The following is a 24,467-nucleotide window of genomic DNA, read 5'->3' on the forward strand; positions in this document are numbered from 1 at the left end:
TGACCAGCACATACAGCGTCCATCTGTCTGACCAGCAATACCGCGGCACATCACCCCCTATCCTCACACTGCAGCCCCAGCACATACAGCGTCCATCTGTCTGACCAGCAATACAGCGTCCATCTGTCTGACCAGCACATACAGCGGCACATCACCCCCTATCCTCACACTGCAGCTCCAGCACATACAGCGTCCATCTGTCTGACCAGCACATACAGCGTCCATCTGTCTGACCAGCAATACCGCGGCACATCACCCCCTATCCTCACACTGCAGCCCCAGCACATACAGCGTCCATCTGTCTGACCAGCACATACAGCGGCACATCACCCCCTATCCTCACACTGAAGCCCCAGCACACACAGCGTCCATCTGTCTGACCAGTAATACCGCGGCACATCACCCCCTATCCTCACACTGCAGCCCCAGCACACACAGCGTCCATCTGTCTGACCAGCAATACCGCGGCACATCACCCCCTATCCTCACACTGCAGCCCCAGCACATACAGCGTCCATCTGTCTGACCAGCACATACAGCGGCACATCACCCCCTATCCTCACACTGCAGCCCCAGCACATACAGCGTCCATCTGTCTGACCAGCACATACAGCGTCCATCTGTCTGACCAGCCATACCGCGGCACATCACCCCCTATCCTCACACTGCAGCCCCAGCACATACAACGTCCATCTGTCTGACCAGCACATACAGCGTCCATCTGTCTGACCAGCACATACAGCGTCCATCTGTCTGACCAGCACACACAGCGGCACATCACCCCCTATCCTCACACTGCAGCCCCAGCACATACAGCGTCCATCTGTCTGACCAGCACACACAGCGGCACATCACCCCCTATCCTCACACTGCAGCCCCAGCACATACAGCGTCCATCTGTCTGACCAGTATATACAGCGGCACATCACCCCCTATCCTCACACTGCAGCCCCAGCAAATACAGCGTCCATCTGTCTGACCAGCACATACAGCGTCCATCTGTCTGACCAGCCATACCGCGGCACATCACCCCCTATTCTCACACTGCAGCCCCAGCACAAACAGCGTCCATCTGTCTGACCAGCCATACCGCGGCACATCACCCCCTATCCTCACACTGCAGCCCCAGCACATACAGCGTCCATCTGTCTGACCAGCACATACAGCGTCCATCTGTCTGACCAGCACATACAGTGGCACATCACCCCCTATCCTCACACTGCAGCCCCAGCACATACAGCGTCCATCTGTCTGACCAGCAATACCGCGGCACATCACCCCCTATCCTCACACTGCAGCCCAAGCACATACAACGTCCATCTATCTGACCAGCACATACAGCGTCCATCTGTCTGACCAGCCATACCGCGGCACATCACCCCCTATCCTCACACTGCAGCCACAGCACATACAGCGTCCATCTGTCTGACCAGCAATACCGCGGCACATCACCCCCTATCCTCACACTGCAGCCCCAGCACATACAGCGTCCATCTGTCTGACAAGCAATACCGCGGCACATCACCCCCTATCCTCACACTGCAGCCCCAGCACATACAGCGTCCATCTGTCTGACCAGCACTTACCGCGGCACATCACCCCCTATCCTCACACTGCAGCCCCAGCACATACAGCGTCCATCTGTCTGACCAGCACATACAGCGTCCATCTGTCTGACCAGTACATACAGCGGCACATCACCCCCTATCCTCACACTGCAGCCCCAGCACATACAGCGTCCATCTGTCTGACCAGCAATACCGCGGCACATCACCCCATATCCTCACACTGCAGCCCCAGCACATACAACGTCCATCTGTCTGACCAGCACATACAGCGTCCATCTGTCTGACCAGCCATACCGCAGCACATCACCCCCAATCCTCACACTGCAGCCCCAGCACATACAGCGTCCATCTGTCTGACCAGGAATACCGCGGCACATCACCCCCTATCCTCACACTGCAGCCCCAGCACATACAGCGTCCATCTGTCTAACCAGCCATACCGCGGAACATCACCCCCTATCCTCACACTGCAGCCCCAGCACATACAGCGTCCATCTGTCTGACCAGCAATACCGCGGCACATCACCCCCTATCCTCACACTGCAGCCCCAGCACATACAGCGTCCATCTGTCTGACCAGCACATACAGCGGCACATCACCCCCTATCCTCACACTGAAGCCCCAGCACACACAGCGTCCATCTGTCTGACCAGTAATACCGCGGCACATCACCCCCTATCCTCACACTGCAGCCCCAGCACACACAGCGTCCATCTGTCTGACCAGCAATACCGCGGCACATCACCCCCTATCCTCACACTGCAGCCCCAGCACATACAGCGTCCATCTGTCTGACCAGCACTTACAGCGGCACATCACCCCCTATCCTCACACTGCAGCCCCAGCACATACAGAGTCCATCTGTCTGACCAGCACATACAGCGTCCATCTGTCTGACCAGCCATACCGCGGCACATCACCCCCTATCCTCACACTGCAGCCCCAGCACATACAACGTCCATCTGTCTGACCAGCACATACAGCGTCCATCTGTCTGACCAGCACATACAGCGTCCATCTGTCTGACCAGCACACACAGCGGCACATCACCCCCTATCCTCACACTGCAGCCCCAGCACATACAGCGTCCATCTGTCTGACCAGCACACACAGCGGCACATCACCCCCTATCCTCACACTGCAGCCCCAGCACATACAGCGTCCATCTGTCTGACCAGTATATACAGCGGCACATCACCCCCTATCCTCACACTGCAGCCCCAGCACATACAGCGTCCATCTGTCTGACCAGCACATACAGCGTCCATCTGTCTGACCAGCACATACAGTGGCACATCACCCCCTATCCTCACACTGCAGCCCCAGCACATACAGCGTCCATCTGTCTGACCAGCAATACCGCGGCACATCACCCCCTATCCTCACACTGCAGCCCAAGCACATACAACGTCCATCTATCTGACCAGCACATACAGCGTCCATCTGTCTGACCAGCCATACCGCGGCACATCACCCCCTATCCTCACACTGCAGCCACAGCACATACAGCGTCCATCTGTCTGACCAGCAATACCGCGGCACATCACCCCCTATCCTCACACTGCAGCCCCAGCACATACAGCGTCCATCTGTCTGACAAGCAATACCGCGGCACATCACCCCCTATCCTCACACTGCAGCCCCAGCACATACAGCGTCCATCTGTCTGACCAGCACTTACCGCGGCACATCACCCCCTATCCTCACACTGCAGCCCCAGCACATACAGCGTCCATCTGTCTGACCAGCACATACAGCGTCCATCTGTCTGACCAGTACATACAGCGGCACATCACCCCCTATCCTCACACTGCAGCCCCAGCACATACAGCGTCCATCTGTCTGACCAGCAATACCGCGGCACATCACCCCATATCCTCACACTGCAGCCCCAGCACATACAACGTCCATCTGTCTGACCAGCACATACAGCGTCCATCTGTCTGACCAGCCATACCGCAGCACATCACCCCCAATCCTCACACTGCAGCCCCAGCACATACAGCGTCCATCTGTCTGACCAGGAATACCGCGGCACATCACCCCCTATCCTCACACTGCAGCCCCAGCACATACAGCGTCCATCTGTCTAACCAGCCATACCGCGGAACATCACCCCCTATCCTCACACTGCAGCCCCAGCACATACAGCGTCCATCTGTCTGACCAGCAATACCGCGACACATCACCCCCTATCCTCACACTGCAGCCCCAGCACATACAGCGTCCATCTGTCTGACCAGCAATACCGCGGCACATCACCCCCTATCCTCACACTGCAGCCCCAGCACATACAGCGTCCATCTGTCTGACCAGCCATACCGCGGCACATCACCCCCTATTCTCACACTGCAGCCCCAGCACATACAGCGTCCATCTGTCTGACCATCCATACCGCGGCACATCACCCCCTATCCTCACACTGCAGCCCCAGCACATACAGCGTCCATCTGTCTGACCAGCACATACAGCGTCCATTTGTCTGACCAGCACATACAGCGGCACATCACACCCTATCCTCACACTGCAGCCCCAGCACATACAGCGTCCATCTGTCTAACCAGCCATACCGCGGCACATCACCCCCTATCCTCACACTGCAGCCACAGCACATACAGAGTCCATCTGTCTGACCAGCAATACCGCGGCACATCACCCCCTATCCTCACACTGCAGCCCCAGCACATACAGCGTCCATCTGTCTGACCAGCAATACCGCGGCACAACACCCCCTATCCTCACACTGCAGCCCCAGCACATACAGCGTCCATCTGTCTGACCAGCACATACAGCGGCACATCACCCCCTATCCTCACACTGCAGCCCCAGCACATACAGCATCCATCTGTCTGACCAGTACACACCGCGACACTTCACCCCCTATCCTCACACTGCAGCCCCAGCACATACAGCGTCCATCTGTCTGACCAGCACATCACCCCCTATCCTCACACTGCAGCCCCAGCACATACAGCGTCCATCTGTCTGACCAGCCATACCGCGGCACATCACCCCCTATCCTCACACTGCAGCCCCAGCACATACAGCGTCCATCTGTCTGACCAGCACATACAGCGGCACATCACCCCCCTATCCTCACACTGCAGCCCCAGCACATACAGCGTCCATCTGTCTGACCAGCACATACAGCGGCACAACACCCCCTATCCTCACACAGCAGCCCCAGCACATACAACGTCCATCTGTCTGACCAGCAATACCGCGGCACATCACCCCCTATCCTCACACTGCAGCCCCAGCACGTACAGCGTCCATCGGTCTGACCAGCACATACAGCGGCACATCACCCCCTATCCTCACACTACAGCCCCAGCACATACAGCGTCCATCTGTCTGACAAGCACATACAACGTCCATCTGTCTGACCAGTAATACTGCGGCACATCACCCCCTATCCTCACACTGCAGCCCCAACACATACAGCGTCCATCTGTCTGACCAGCACATACAGCGGCACATCACACCCTATCCTCACACTGCAGCCCCAGCACATACAGCGTCCATCTGTCTGACCAGCAATACCGCGACACATCACCCCCTATCCTCACACTGCAGCCCAAGCACATACAACGTCCATCTGTCTGACCAGCACATACAGCGTCCATCTGTCTGACCAGCCATACCGCGGCACATCACCCCCTATCCTCACACTGCAGCCCCAGCACATACAGCGTCCATCTGTCTAACCAGCCATACCGCGGCACATCACCCCCTATCCTCACACTGCAGCCACAGCACATACAGAGTCCATCTGTCTGACCAGCAATACCGCGGCACATCACCCCCTATCCTCACACTGCAGCTCCAGCACATACAACGTCCATCTGTCTGACCAGCAATACCGCGGCACATCACCCCCTATCCTCACACTGCAGCCCCAGCACATACAGCGTCCATCTGTCTGACCAGCACATACAGCGGCACATCACCCCCTATCCTCACACTGCAGCCCCAGCACATACAGCATCCATCTGTCTGACCAGTACACACCGCGACACATCACCCCCTATCCTCACACTGCAGCCCCAGCACATACAGCGTCCATCTGTCTGACCAGCACATCACCCCCTATCCTCACACTGCAGCCCCCGCACATACAGCGTCCATCTGTCTGACCAGCCATACCGCGGCACATCACCCCCTATCCTCACACTGCAGCCCCAGCACATACAGCGTCCATCTGTCTGACCAGCACATACAGCGGCACATCACCCCCCTATCCTCACACTGCAGCCCCAGCACATACAGCGTCCATCTGTCTGACCAGCACATACAGCGGCACAACACCCCCTATCCTCACACTGCAGCCCCAGCATATACAACGTCCATCTGTCTGACCAGCACATACAGCGGCACATCACCCCCTATCCTCACACTGCAGCCCCAGCACGTACAGCGTCCATCTGTCTGACCAGCACATACAGCGGCACATCACCCCCTATCCTCACACTACAGCCCCAGCACATACAGAGTCCATCTGTCTGACAAGCACATACAACGTCCATCTGTCTGACCAGTAATACTGCGGCACATCACCCCCTATCCTCACACTGCAGCCCCAACACATACAGCGTCCATCTGTCTGACCAGCACATACCGCGGCACATCACCCCCTATCCTCACACTGCAGCCCCAGCACATACAGCGTCCATCTGTCTTACCAGCACATACAGCGGCACATCACCCCCTATCCTCACACTGCAGCCCCAGCACATACAGCGTCCATCTGTCTGACCAGCACATACAGCGGCACATCACACCCTATCCTCACACTGCAGCCCCAGCACATACAGCGTCCATCTGTCTGACCAGCACATACAGCGGCACATCACCCCCTATCCTCACACTACAGCCCCAGCACATACAGCGTCCATCTGTCTGACCAACACATACAGCGTCCATCTGTCTGACCAGCAATACTGCGGCACATCACCCCCTATCCTCACACTGCAGCCCCAGCACATACAGCGTCCATCTGTCTGACCAGCAATACTGCGGCACATCACCCCCTATCCTCACACTGCAGCCCCAGCACATACAGCGTCCATCTGTCTGACCAGCAATACCGCGGCACATCACCCCTATCCTCACACTGCAGCCCCAGCACATACAGCGTCCATCTGTCTGACCATCACATACAGCGGCACATCACCCCCTATCCTCACACTGCAGCCCCAAAACATACAGCGTCCATCTGTCTGACCAGCACATACCGCGGCACATCACCCCCTATCCTCACACTGCAGCCCCAGCACATACAGCGTCCATCTGTCTGACCAGCACATACAGCGGCACATCACCCCCTATCCTCACACTGCAGCCCCAGCACATACAGCGTCCATCTGTCTGACCAGCACATACAGCGGCACATCAAACCCTATCCTCACACTGCAGCCCCAGCACATACAGCGTCCATCTGTCTGACCAGCACATACAGCGGCACATCACCCCCTATCCTCACACTGCAGCCCCAGCACATACAGCGTCCATCTGTCTGACCAGCCATACCGCGGCACATCACCCCCTATCCTCACACTGCAGCCCCAGCACATACAGCGTCCATCTGTCTGACCAGCAATACTGCGGCACATCACCCCCTATCCTCACACTGCAGCCCCAGGACATACAGCGTCCATCTGTCTGACCAGTACATACAGCGGCACATCACCCCCTATTCACACACTGCAGCCCGAGCACATACAGCGTCCATCAGTCTGACCAGCACATACAGCGGCACATCACCCCCTATCCTCACACTGCAGCCCCAGCACATACAGCGTCCATCTGTCTGACCAGCACATACAGCGGCACATCACCCCCTATCCTCACACTGCAGCCCCAGCACATACAGCGTCCATCTGTCTGACCAGCACATACAGCGGCACATCACCCCCTATCCTCACACTACAGCCCCAGCACATACAGTGTCCATCTGTCTGACCAGCAATACTGCGGCACATCACCCCCTATCCTCACACTGCAGCCCGAGCACATACAGCGTCCATCTGTCTGACCAGCACATACAGCGGCACATCACCCCCTATCCTCACACTGCAGCCCCAGCACATACAGCGTCCATCTGTCTGACCAGCACATACAGCGGCACATCACCCCCTATCCTCACACTGCAGCCCCAGCACATACAGCGTCCATCTGTCTGACCAGCACATACAGCGGCACATCACCCCCTATCCTCACACTACAGCCCCAGCACATACAGCGTCCATCTGTCTGACCAGCACATACAGCGTCCATCTGTCTGACCAGCAATACTGCGGCACATCACCCCCTATCCTCACACTGCAGCCCCAGCACATACAGCGTCCATCTGCTGACCAGCAATACCGCGGTACATCACCCCCTATCCTCACACTGCAGCTCCAGCACATACAGTGTCCATCTGTCTGACCAGCACATACAGCGGCACATCACCCCCTATCCTCACACTGCAGCCAATACCGCGGCACATCACCCCCTATCCTCACACTGCAGCCCCAGCACATACAGCGTCCATCTGTCTGACCAGCAATACCGCGGCACATCACCCCCTATCTTCACACTGCAGCCCCAGCACATACAGCGTCCATCTGTCTGACCAGCACATACAGCGGCACATCACCCCCTATCCTCACACTGCAGCCCCAGCACATACGCGTCCATCTGTCTGACCAGCACATACAGCGGCATATCACCCCCTATCCTCACACTGCAGCCCCAGCACACACAGCGTCCATCTGTCTGACCAGCACATACCGTGGCACATCACCCCCTATCCTCACACTGCAGCCCCAGCACATACAGCGTCCATCTGTCTGACCAGAACATACCGCGGCACATCACCCCCTATCCTCACACTGCAGCCCCAGCATATACAGCGTCCATCTGTCTGACCAGCACATACAGCGTCCATTTGTCTGACCAGCACAAACAGCGGCACATCAACCCCTATCCTCACACTGCAGCCCCAGCACATACAGCGTCCATCTGTCTGACCAGCAATACCGCGGCACATCACCCCCTATCCTCACACTGCAGCCCCAGCACATACAGCGTCCATCTGTCTGACCAGCACATACCGCGGCACATCACCCCCTATACTCACACTGCAGCCCCAGCACATACAGCGTCCATCTGTCTGACCAGCACATACAGCGTCCATCTGTCTGACCAGCACATACCGCGGCACATCACCCCCTATCCTCACACTGCAGCCCCAGCACATATAGCGTCCATCTGTCTGACCAGCAATACCGCGGCACATCACCCCCTATCCTCACACTGCAGCCCCAGCACATACAGCGTCCATCTGTCTGACCAGCAATACCGCGGCGCATCACCCCCTATCCGCACACTGCAGCCCCAGCACATACAGCGTCCATCTGTCTGACCAGCAATACCGCGGCACATCACCCCCTATCCTCACACTGCAGCCCCAGCACATACAGCGTCCATCTGTCTGAGCAGCACATACAGCGGCACATCACCCCCTATCCTCACACTGCAGCCCCAGCACATACAGCGTCCATCTGTCTGACCAGCACATACAGCGGCACATCACCCCCTATCCTCACACTGCAGCCCCAGCACATACAGCGTCCATCTGTCTGACCAGCACATCACCCCCTATCCTCACACTGCAGCCCCAGCACATACAGCGTCCATCTGTCTGACCAGCACATACCGCGGCACATCACCCCCTATACTCACACTGCAGCCCCAGCACATACAGCGTCCATCTGTCTGACCAGCACATACAGCGTCCATCTGTCTGACCAGCACATACCGCGGCACATCACCCCCTATCCTCACACTGCAGCCCCAGCACATATAGCGTCCATCTGTCTGACCAGCAATACCGCGGCACATCACCCCCTATCCTCACACTGCAGCCCCAGCACATACAGCGTCCATCTGTCTGACCAGCAATACCGCGGCACATCACCCCCTATCCGCACACTGCAGCCCCAGCACATACAGCGTCCATCTGTCTGACCAGCAATACCGCGGCACATCACCCCCTATCCTCACACTGCAGCCCCAGCACATACAGCGTCCATCTGTCTGAGCAGCACATACAGCGGCACATCACCCCCTATCCTCACACTGCAGCCCCAGCACATACAGCGTCCATCTGTCTGACCAGCACATACAGCGGCACATCACCCCCTATCCTCACACTGCAGCCCCAGCACATACAGCGTCCATCTGTCTGACCAGCACATCACCCCCTATCCTCACACTGCAGCCCCAGCACATACAGCGTCCATCTGTCTGACCAGCACATACAGCAGCACATCACCCCCTATCCTCACACTACAGCCCCAGCACATACAGCGTCCATCTGTCTGACCAGCAATACCGCGGCACATCACCCCCTATCCTCACACTGCAGCCCCAGCACATACAGCGTCCATCTGTCTGACCAGCACATACAGCGTCCATCTGTCTGACCAGCACATACAGCGTCCATCTGTCTGACCAGCACATACAGCGGCACATCACCCCCTATCCTCACACTGCAGCCCCAGCACATACAGCGGCCATCTGTCTGACCAGCACATACAGCGGCACATCACCCCCTATCCTCACACTGCAGCCCCAGCACATACAGCGTCCATCTGTCTGACCAGCACATACAGCGGCACATCACCCCCTATCCTCACACTGCAGCCCCAGCACATACATCAGGAAGAGGAATCCGTTCCATGTTACACAACAGCTACTAACATACAATTATCATTACTAATCACCTCAGCAGGAAGTCGTGCAGGCGAGAACTCTCACGCTGTATGAGGGGCATCAGATAGCTCAGGATGTGCCGGGTCCGATCCATCGTAGGGTCCATGAAATCTCTGGCAAAAGAGGAGACGATAAACACTAGAAAGCAAATTGGCTGTAGCTGCCCCTACATTCACCTGTATATAGTGTTACATGTATCTCTACAGGCAACTGCCCCTATCTGTATACACAGCACTGCACACTGACCTCCACTATCTGTATACACAGCACTACACACTGACCTCCCCTATCTGTATACACAGTACAGCACACTGACCTCCCCTATCTGTATACACAGCACTGCACACTGACCTCCCCTATCTGTATACACAGCACTGCACACTGACCTCCCCTATCTGTATACACAGCACTGCACAGCACACAGACCACCCCTATCTGTATACACAGCACTGCACAGCACACAGACCACCCCTATCTGTATACACAGCACTGCACAGCACACAGACCGCCCCCCCCTATCTGTACACACAGCACTGCACCGCACACAGACCTCCCCTATCTGTATACACTGCACTGCACAGCACACAGACCACCCCTATCTGTATACACAGCACTGCACACAGACCTCCCCTATCTGTACACACAGCACTGCACAGCACACAGACCACCTCTATCTGTATACACAGCACTGCACAGCACACAGACCACCTCTATCTGTATACACAGCACTGCACAGCACACAGACTACCCCTATCTGTACACACAGCACTGCACAGCACACCGACTACCCCTATCTGTACACACAGCACTGCACAGCACACAGACCACCCCTATCTGTACACACAGCACAGCACACAGACCACCTCTATCTGTATACACAGCACTGCACACTGACCACCTCTATCTGTATACACAGCACTGCACAGCACACAGACCACCCCTATCTGAACACACAGCACTGCACACTGACCACCCCTATCTGTACACACAGCACTGCACAGCACACAGACCACCCCTATCTGTACACACAGCACAGCACACAGACCTCCCCTATCTGTATACACAGCACTGCAAAGCACAAAGACCACCCCATCTGTATGTACAGCACTGCACAGCACACAGACCACCCCTATCTGTATACACAGCACTGCACAGCACACAGACCATCCCTATCTGTATACACAGCACTGCACAGCACACAGACCACCATTATCTGTACTCACAGCACTGCACCGCACACAGACCTCCCCTATCTGTATACACTGCACTGCACAGCACACAGACCACCCCTATCTGTATACACAGCACTGCACACAGACCTCCCCTATCTGTACACACAGCACTGCACAGCACACAGACCACCTCTATCTGTATACACAGCACTGCACAGCACACAGACCACCTCTATCTGTATACACAGCACTGCACAGCACACAGACTACCCCTATCTGTACACACAGCACTGCACAGCACACCGACTACCCCTATCTGTACACACAGCACTGCACAGCACACAGACCACCCCTATCTGTACACACAGCACAGCACACAGACCACCTCTATCTGTATACACAGCACTGCACAGCACACTGACCACCTCTATCTGTATACACAGCACTGCACAGCACACAGACCACCCCTATCTGAACACACAGCACTGCACAGCACACAGACCTCCCCTATTTGTACACACAGCACGGCACACTGACCACCCCTATCTGTACACACAGCACTGCACAGCACACAGACCACCCCTATCTGTACACACAGCACAGCACACAGACCTCCCCTATCTGTATACACAGCACTGCAAAGCACACAGACCACCCCATCTGTATGTACAGCACTGCACAGCACACAGACCACCCCTATCTGTATACACAGCACTGCACAGCACACAGACCATCCCTATCTGTATACACAGCACTGCACAGCACACAGACCACCATTATCTGTACTCACAGCACTGCACAGCACACAGACCACCCCTATCTGCATACACAGCACTGCACAGCACACAGACCACCCCTATCTGTACATACAGAACAGCACAGTACACAGACTACCCCTATCTGTACACACAGCACTGCACAGCACACAGACCACCCCTATCTGTATACACAGCTCTGCACAGCACACAGACCACCCCTATCTGTACACACAGCACTGCACAGCACACAGACCACCCCTATCTGTATATACAGCACTGCACAGCACACAGACCACCTCTATTTGTATACACTGCACAGCACACAAACCATCCCTATCTGTACACACAGCACTGCACAGCACACAGACCTCCCCTATCTGTATACACAGCACTGCACAGCACACAGACCACCTCTATTTGTATACACAGCTCTGCACAGCACACAGACAGCCCCTATTTGTACACACAGCACTGCACAGCATACAGACCTCCTCTATCTGTACACACAGCACTACACACTGACCTCCCCTATCTGTATACACAGCACTATACACTGACCTAATCTATCTGTATACACAGCACTGCACACTGACCTCCCCTATCTGTATACACAGCACTGCACGCTGACTTCCCCTATCTGTATACATAGCACTGCACACTGACCACCTCTATCTGTATACACAGCACTGCACAGCACACAGACCTCCCCTACCTGTATACACAGCACTGCACAGCACACAGACCACCTCTATCTGTATACACAGCACTGCACAGCACACAGACCACCTCTATCTGTATACACAGCACAGCACACAGGCTACCCCTATCTGTACACACAGCACTGCACAGCACACAGACCACCTCTATCTGTATACACAGCACTGCACAGCACACAGACTACCCCTATCTGTACACACAGCACTGCACAGCACACAGACCACCTCTATCTGTATACACAGCACTGCACAGCACACAGACCACCTCTATCTGTATACACAGCACAGCACACAGACTACCCCTATCTGTACACACAGCACTGCACAGCACACAGACCACCTCTATCTGTATACACAGCACTGCACAGCACACAGACCACCCCTATCTGTACACATAGCACTGCACAGCACACAGACCACCCCTATCTGTACACACAGCACTGCACAGCACACAGACCACCCCTATCAGTACACACAGCACTGCACAGCACACAGACCTCCCCTATCTGTACACACAGCACTGCACAGCACACTGACCACCTCTATCTGTATACACAGCACTGCACAGCACACAGACCACCTCTATCTGTATACACAGCACTGCACAGCACACTGACCACCTTTATCTGTATACACAGCACTGCACAGCACACAGACCTCCCCTACCTGTATACGCAGCACTGCACAGCACACAGACCACCCCTATCTGTACACACAGCACTGCACAGCACACACACCTCCCCTATCTGTATACACAGCACTGCAGAGCACACAGACCACCCCTATCTGTACACACAGCACTGCACAGCACACAGACCACCTCTATCTGTAAACACAGCACTGCAGAGCACACAGACCACCTCTATCTGTACACACAGCACTGCACAGCACACAGACCACCTCTATCTGTATTTACAGCACAGCACACAGACCACCCCTATCTGTACACACAGCACTGCACAGCACACATACCACCTCTATCTGTATACACAGCACTGCATAGCACACAGACCACCTCTATCTGTATACACAGCACTGCACAGCACACAGACTACCCCTATCTGTACACACAGCCCTGCACAGCACACAGACCACCCCTATCTGTACACACAGCCCTGCACAGCATACAGACCACCTCTATCTGTATACACAGCACTGCACAGCACACATACCACCCCTATCTGTATACACAGCACTGCACAGCACACAGACCACCTCTATCTGTACACACAGCAATGCACAGCATAAAGACCACCCCTATCTGTATACACAGCACTGCACAGCACACAGACCACCTCTATCTCTACACACAGCACTGCACAGCACACAGACCACCCCTATCTGTACACACAGCCCTGCACAGCATACAGACCACCTCTATCTGTATACACAGCAGGGCACAGCACACAGATTGCCCCCCGCTATCTGTACACACAGCACTGCACAGCACACAGACCACCCCTATCTGAACACACAGCACTGCACAGCACACAGACCACCTCTATCTGTATACACAACACTGCACAGCACACAGACCTCCCCTTTCTGTATAGACAGCTCTGCACAGCACACAGACCGCCCCCCCTATCTGTACACACAGCACTGCACCGCACACACACCTCCCCTATCTGTATACACTGCACTGCACACAGACCACCTCTATCTGTATACATAGCACTGCACAGCACACAGACCACCCCTATCTGTATACACAGCACTGCACACAGACCTCCCCTATCTGTACACACAGCACTGCACAGCACACAGACCACCTCTATCTGTATACACAGCACTGCACAGCACACAGACCACCTCTATCTGTATACACAGCACTGCACAGCACACAGACTACCCCTATCTGTACACACAGCACTGCACAGCACACAGACTACCCCTATCTGTACACACAGCACTGCACAGCACACAGACCTCCCCTATCTGTATACACAACACTGCACAGCACAGACCACCCCGATCTGTATACACAGCCCTGCACAGCATACAGACCACCCCTATCTGTATACACAGCACAGCACACACACCACCCCCATCTGTACATACAGCTCTGCACAGCACACAGACCACCTCTATCTGTACGCACAGCACTGCACAGCACACAGACCTCCCCTATCTGTATACACAGCACTGCACACAGACCTCCCCTATCTGTACACACAGTACTGCACAGCACACAGACCACCTCTATCTGTATACACAGCACAGCACAGCACACTGACCACCCCTATCTGTACACACAGCACAGCACACTGACCACCCCTATCACCCCTATCTGTATACACAGCTCTTCACAGCACACAGACTACCCCTATCTGTACACACAGCTCTGCACAGCACACAGACCACCCCTATCTGTACACACAGCACTGCACAGCACACAGACCACCTCTATCTATATACACAGCACTGCACAGCACACTGACCACCTCTATCTGTATACACAGCTCTGCACAGCACACAGACCTCCCCTATCTGTATACACAGCACTGCACAGCACACAGACCACCCCTATCTGTACACACAGCACTGCACAGCACACAGACCACCCCTATCTGTATACACAGCACTGCACACACACCACCCCCATCTGTACATACAGCACTGCACAGCCCACAGACCACCTCTATCTGTACGCACAGCACTGCACAGCACACAGACCTCCCCTATCTGTACACACAGCACACAGACCTCCCCATCTGTACACACAGCCCTGCACAGCCCACAGACCACCTCTATCTGTACACACAGCAATGCACAGCATAAAGACCTCCCCTATCTGTATACACAGCACTGCACAGCACACAGACCACCTATATCTCTACACACAGCCCTGCACAGCACACAGACCACCCCTATCTGTACACACAGCCCTGCACAGCATACAGACCACCTCTATCTGTATACACAGCACTGCACAGCACACAGACCACCCCTATCTGTATACACAGCACTGCACAGCACACAGACCACCTCTATCTGTACACACAGCAATGCACAGCAAAGACCACCCCTATCTGTATACACAGCACTGCACAGCACACAGACCACCTCTATCTCTACACACAGCACTGCACAGCACACAGACCACCCCTATCTGTACACACAGCCCTGCACAGCATACAGACCACCTCTATCTGTATACACAGCACTGCACAGCACACAGATTGCCCCCCGCTATCTGTACACACAGCACTGCACAGCACACAGACCACCCCTATCTGTACACACAGCACTGCACAGCACACAGACCACCTCTATCTGTATACACAACACTGCACAGCACACAGACCTCCCCTTTCTGTATAGACAGCTCTGCACAGCACACAGACCGCCCCCCCATCTGTACACACAGCACTGCACCGCACACAGACATCCCTTATCTGTATACACTGCACTGCACAGCACACAGACCACCTCTATCTGTATACACAGCACTGCACACAGACCTCCCCTATCTGTACACACAGCACTGCACAGCACACAGACCACCTCTATCTGTATACACAGCACTGTACAGCACACAGACCACCTCTATCTGTATACACAGCACTGCACAGCACACAGACTACCCCTATCTGTACACACAGCACTGCACAGCACACAGACTACCCCTATCTGTACACACAGCACTGCACAGCACACAGACTACCCCTATCTGTACACACAGCTCTGCACAGCACACAGACGACCCCTATCTGTACACACAGCACTGCACAGCACACAGACCACATCTATCTGTATACACAGCACACTGACCACCTCTATCTGTATACACAGCCCTGCACAGCACACAGACCACCTCTATCTGTACACACAGCACTGCACAGCACACAGACCACCCCTATCTGTACACACAGCACTGCACAGCACACAGACCTCCCCTATTTGTACACACAGCAAGGCACACTGACCACCCCTATCTGTACACACAGCACTGCACAGCACACAGACCACCCCTATCTGTATATACAGCACTGCACAGCACACAGACCACCTCTATCTGTATACACAGCACTGCACAGCACACAGACCACCCCTATCTGTACACACAGCACACAGACCTCCCTTATCTGTACACACAGCACTGCAAAGCACACAGACCACCCCTATCTGTATACACAGCACTGTACAGCACACAGACCATCCCTATCTGTATACACAGCACTGCACAGCACATAGACCACCATTATCTGTATACACAGCACTGCACAGCACACAGACCAACCCTATCTGTACATACAGAACAGCACAGCACACAGACCACCCCTATCTGTATACACAGCTCTGCACAGCACACAGACCACCCCTATCTGTACACACAGCACTGCACAGCACACAGACCACCCCTATCTGTATACACAGCACTGCACAGCACACAGACCACCTCTATTTGTATACACAGCACTGCACAGCACACAGACCTCCCCTATCTGTATACACAGCACTGCACAGCACACAGACCACCTCTATTTGTATACACAGCACTGCACTGCACACAGACCACCTCTATCTGTACACACAGCACTGCACCGCACACAGACCTCCCCTATCTGTATACACTGCACTGCACTGCACACAGACCACCTCTATCTGTATACATAGCACTGCACAGCACACAGACCACCCCTATCTGTATACAGAGCACTGCACACAGACCTCCCCTATCTGTACACACAGCACTGCACAGCACACAGACTACCTCTATCTGTATACACAGCACTGCACAGCACACAGACCACCTCTATCTGTATACACAGCACTGCACAGCACACAGACTACCCCTATCTGTATACACAGCACTGCACACATACCTTCCCTATCTGTACACACAGCACTGCACAGCACACAGACTACCTCTATCTGTATACACAGCACAGCACAGCACACTGACCACCCCTATCTGTATACACAGCACTGCACAGCACACAAACTACCCCTATCTGTACACACAGCTCTGCACAGCACACAGACCACCCCTATCTGTACACACAGCACTTCACAGCACACAGACCACCTCTATCTGTATACACAGTACTGCACAGCACACTGACCACCTCTATCTGTATACACAGCCCTGCACAGCACACAGACCTCCCCTATCTGTATACACAGCACTGCACAGCACACAGACCACCCCTATCTGTACACACAGCACCGCACAGCACACAGACCACCCCTATCTGTATACACAGCACTGCACACACACCACCCCCATCTGTACATACAGCACTGCACAGCACACAGACCACCTCTATCTGTATACACAGTACTGCACAGCACACTGACCACCTCTATCTGTATACACAGCCCTGCACAGCACACAGACCTCCCCTATCTGTATACACAGCACTGCACAGCACACAGACCACCCCTATCTGTACACACAGCACTGCACAGCACACAGACCACCCCTATCTGTATACACAGCACTGCACACACACCACCCCCATCTGTACATACAGCACTGCACAGCACACAGACCACCTCTATCTGTACGCACAGCACTGCACAGCACACAGACCTCCCCTATCTGTACACACAGCACACAGACCTCCCCCATCTGTACACACAGCCCTGCACAGCACACAGACCACCTCTATCTGTACACACAGCAATGCACAGCATAAAGACCACCCCAATCTGTATACACAGCACTGCACAGCACACAGACCACCTCTATCTGTACGCACAGCACTGCACAGCACACAGACCTCCCCTATCTGTACACACAGCACACAGACCTCCCCCATCTGTACACACAGCCCTGCACAGCACACAGACCACCTCTATCTGTACACACAGCAATGCACAGCATAAAGACCACCCCTATCTGTACACACAGCCCTGCACAGCATACAGACCACCTCTATCTGTATACACAGCACTGCACAGCACACAGACCACCCTTATCTGTATACACAGCACTGCACAGCACACAGACCACCTCAATCTGTACACACAGCAATGCACAGCATAAAGACCACCCCTATCTGTATACACAGCACTGCACAGCACACAGACCACCTCTATCTCTACACACAGCACTGCACAGCACACAGACCACCCCTATCTGTACACACAGCCCTGCACAGCATACAGACCACCTCTATCTGTATACACAGCACTGCACAGCACACAGATTGCCCCCCGCTATCTGTACACACAGCACTGCACAGCACACAGACCACCCCTATCTGTACACACAGCACTGCACAGCACACAGACCACCTCTATCTGTATACACAACACTGCACAGCACACAGACCTCCCCTTTCTGTATAGACAGCTCTGCACTGCACACAGACCGCCCCTTTCTGTATAGACAGCTCTGCACAGCACACAGACCGCCCCCCCTATCTGTACACACAGCACTGCACCGCACACAGACCTCCCCTATCTGTATACACTGCACTGCACTGCACACAGACCACCTCTATCTGTATACATAGCACTGCACAGCACACAGACCACCCCTATCTGTATACACAGTACTGCACACAGACCTCCCCTATCTGTACACACAGCACTGCACAGCACACAGACCACCTCTATCTGTATACACAGCACTGCACAGCACACAGACCACCTCTATCTGTATACACAGCACTGCACAGCACACAGACTACCCCTATCTGTACACACAGCACTGCACAGCACACAGACTACCCCTATCTGTACACACAGCTCTGCACAGCACACAGACCACCCCTATCTGTACACACAGCTCTGCACAGCACACAGACCACATCTATCTGTATACACAGCACACTGACCACCTCTATCTGTATACACAGCCCTGCACAGCACACAGACCACCTCTATCTGTACACACAGCACTGCACAGCACACAGACCACCCCTATCTGTACACACAGCACTGCACAGCACACAGACCTCCCCTATTTGTACACACAGCAAGGCACACTGACCACCCCTATCTGTACACACAGCACTGCACAGCACACAGACCACCCCTATCTGTATATACAGCACTGCACAGCACACAGACCACCTCTATCTGTATACACAGCACTGCACAGCACACAGACCACCCCTATCTGTACACACAGCACTGCACAGCACACAGACCTCCCTTATCTGTACACACAGCACTGCACAGCACACAGACTACCCCTATCTGTATACACAGCACTGCACAGCACACAGACCATCCCTATCTGTATACACAGCACTGCACAGCACATAGACCACCATTATCTCTATACACAGCACTGCACAGCACACAGACCACCCCTATCTGTACATACAGAACAGCACAGCACACAGACCACCCCTATCTGTATACACAGCTCTGCACAGCACACAGACCACCCCTATCTGTACACACAGCACTGCACAGCACACAGACCACCCCTATCTGTATACACAGCACTGCACACAGACCACCCCTATCTTTATACACAGCACTGCACAGCACACAGACCACCTCTATTTGTATACACAGCACTGCACAGCACACAGACCTCCCCTATCTGTATATACAGCACTGCACTGCACACAGACCACCTCTATTTGTATACACAGCACTGCACAGCACACAGACCTCCCCTATCTGTATACACAGCACTGCACAGCACACAGACCACCTCTATTTGTATACACAGCACTGCACAGCACACAGACAGCCCCTATTTGTACGCACAGCACACAGACCACCTCTATCTGTACACACAGCACTGTAAAGCACACAGACCTCCCCTACCTGTATACACAGCACTGCACAGCATACAGACTACCCCTATCTGTACACACAGCACTGCACAGCACACATACCTCCCCAATCTGTACACACAGCACTGCACAGCACACAGACCACCTCTATCTGTACACACAGCACACAGACCACCTCTATCTGTACACACAGCACTGTACAGCACACAGATCTCCCCTACCTGTATACACAGCACTGCACAGCATACAGACTACCCCTATCTGTACACACAGCACTGCACAGCACACAGACCACCCCTATCTGTATACACAGCACTGCACAGCACACAGACCACCCTTATCTGTACACACAGCACTGCACAGCACACAGACCACCCCTATCTGTACACACAGCACTGCACAGCACACAGACCACCTCTATCAGTATACACAGCACTGCACAGCACACAGACCTCCCCTATCTGTACACACAGCCCTGCACAGCACACAGACTACCCCTATCTGTACACACAGGACTGCACAGCACACAGACCACCTCTATCTGTATACACAGCACTGCACAGCACATAGACCACCTCTATCTGTACACACAGCACTGCACAGCACACAGACCATCCCTATCTGTACACACAGCACTGCACAGCACACAGACCACCCCTATCTGTATACACAGCACACAGACCTCCCCTATCTGTATACACAGCACTGCACAGCACACAGACCACCCCTATCTGTACACACAGCACTGCACACTGACCACCCCTATCTGTATACACAGCACTACACAGCACACAGACCACCTCTATCTGTACACACAGCACTGCACAGCACACAGACCTCCCCTATCTGTATACACAGCACTGCACACAGACCACCCCTATCTGTATACACAGCACTGCACAGCACACAGACCTCCCCTATCTGTACACACAGCACTGCACAGCACACAGACCACCCCTATCTGTACACACAGCACTGCACACTGACCACCCCTATCTGTATTCACAGCACTACACAGCACACAGACCACCCCTATCTGTATACACAGCACTACACAGCACACAGACCACCTCTATCTGTATACACAGCACTGCACAGCACACAGACCACCCTCATCTGTACACACAGCACAGCACACAGACCACCCCTATCTGTATACACAGCACTGCACAGCACACAGACCACCCTCATCTGTACACACAGCACAGCACACAGACCACCCCTATCTGTATACACAGCACTGCACAGCACACAGACCTCCCCTATCTGTACACACAGCACTACACAGCACACAGACCTCCCCTATCTGTACACACAGCACTGCACACTGACCACCCCTATCTGTATACACAGCACTGCACAGCACACAGACCACCTCTATCTGTACACACAGCACTGCACAGCACACAGACCACCTCTATCTGTACACACAGTACTGCACAGCACACAGACCACCTCTATCTGTATACACAGCACTGCACAGCACACAGACCACCCCTAGCTGTATACACAGCACTGCACAGCACACAGACCACCTCTATCTGTATACACAGCACTGCACAGCACACAGACAACCTCTATCTGTATACACAGCAATGCACAGCACACAGACCACCTCTATCTGTATACACAGCACTGCACAGCACACAGACCACCTCTATCTGTATACACAGCACTGCACAGCACACAGACCACCTCTATCTGTATACACAGCACTGCACAGCACACAGACCACCTCTATCTGTATACACAGCACTGCACAGCACACAGACCACCTCTATCTGTACACATAGCACTGCACAGCACACAGACCACCCCTATCTGTATACACAGCACTGCACAGCAAACAGACCACCTATATCTGTATACACAGCACTGCACAGCACACAGACCACCCTTATCTGTATACACAGCACTGCACAGCACACAGACCACCTCTGTCTGTATACACAGCACTGCACAGCACACAGACCACCTCTATCTGTACACACAGCACTGCACAGCACACAGACCACCTCTATCTGTACACACAGCACTGCACACAGACAACCCCTAACTGTATACACAGCACTGCACAGCACACAGACCTCCCCTATCTGTACACACAGCACTGCACACTGACCACCCCTATCTGTATACACAGCACTGCACAGCACACAGACCACCCCTATCTGTACACACAGCACTGCACAGCACACAGACCTCCCCTATCTGTATACACAGCACTGCACAGCACACAGACCACCCCTATCTGTATACACAGCACTGCACAGCACACAGACCACCTCTATCTGTATACACAGCACTGCACAGCACACAGACCACCTCTATCTGTATACACAGCACTGCACAGCACACAGACCACCTCTATCTGTATACACAGCACTACACAGCACACAGACCACCTCTATCTGTATACAGAGCACAGCACACAGACCTCCCCTAATTGTACACACAGCACTGCACACTGACCACCCCTATCTGTATACACAGCACAGCACACAGACCACCCCTATCTGTATACACAGCATTGCACAGCACACAGACCACCCCTATCTGTATACACAGCACTGCACAGCACAAAGAACAACCTTATCTGTACACACAGCACTGCACAGCACACAGACCACCTCTATCTGTATACACAGCACTGCACAGCACACAGACCACCCCTATCTGTATACACAGTACTGCACAGCACACAGACCACCCCTATCTGTACATACAGCATTGCACAGCACACAGACCACCCTTATCTGTACACACAGCACTGCACAGAAAACAGACCACCTCTATCTGTATACACAGCACAGCACACAGACAACCCCTATCTGTATACACAGCACTGCACAGCACACAGACCACCTCTATCTGTACACATTGCACTGCACAGCACACAGACCACCCCTATCTGTATACACAGCACTGCACAGCACACAGAATACCCCTATCTGTACACACAGCACTGCACAGCACACAGACCACCTCTATCTGTATACACAGCACTGCACAGCACACAGACCACCTCTATCTGTATACACAGCACTGCACACAGACCACCCCTATCTGTATACACAGCACTGCACAGCACACAGACCATCCCTATCTGTACCCACAGCACTGCACAGCACACAGACCACCCCTATCTGTACACACAGCACTGCACAGCACACAGACCACCCCTATCTGTACACACAGCCCAGCACAGCACACAGACCACCCCTATTTGTACACACAGCAAGGCACACTGACCACCCCTATCTGTACACACAGCACTGCACAGCACACAGACCACCCCTATCTGTATATACAGCACTGCACAGCACACAGACTACCTCTATCTGTATACACAGCACTGCACAGCACACAGACCACCCCTATCTGTACACACAGCACTGCACAGCACACAGACCTCCCTTATCTGTACACACAGCACTGCAAAGCACACAGACCACCCCTATCTGTATACACAGCACTGCACAGCACACAGACCATCCCTATCTGTATACACAGCACTGCACAGCACATAGACCACCATTATCTGTATACACAGCACTGCACAGCACACAGACCAACCCTATCTGTACATACAGAACAGCACAGCACACAGACCACCCCTATCTGTATACACAGCTCTGCACAGCACACAGACCACCCCTATCTGTACACACAGCACTGCACAGCACACAGACCACCCCTATCTGTATACACAGCACTGCACAGCACACAGACCACCTCTATTTGTATACACAGCACACAGACCTCCCCTATCTGTATACACAA

At 54.1% G+C, this 24,467-nt stretch overlaps 1 protein-coding gene across 1 annotated transcript in view; it reads right to left on the minus strand.

Annotated features, from left to right (window-relative positions):
* Nucleotides 1–24,467, minus strand: part of LOC148504696 (TBC1 domain family member 20-like) — a 380,562-nt gene that overhangs the window by 231,344 nt on the left and 124,751 nt on the right. Inside the window, exon 5 of the mRNA XM_088448592.1 lies at nt 10,341–10,442. Within this exon, the coding sequence (XP_088304718.1) occupies nt 10,341–10,442 (102 nt within the window). The remainder of the gene's footprint in view (nt 1–10,340; nt 10,443–24,467) is intronic.

This window comes from Taudactylus pleione, unplaced genomic scaffold (genome assembly GCF_031769625.1).
Source record: "Taudactylus pleione unplaced genomic scaffold, aTauple2 ptg000460l, whole genome shotgun sequence".
NCBI lineage: Eukaryota > Metazoa > Chordata > Amphibia > Anura > Myobatrachidae > Taudactylus > Taudactylus pleione.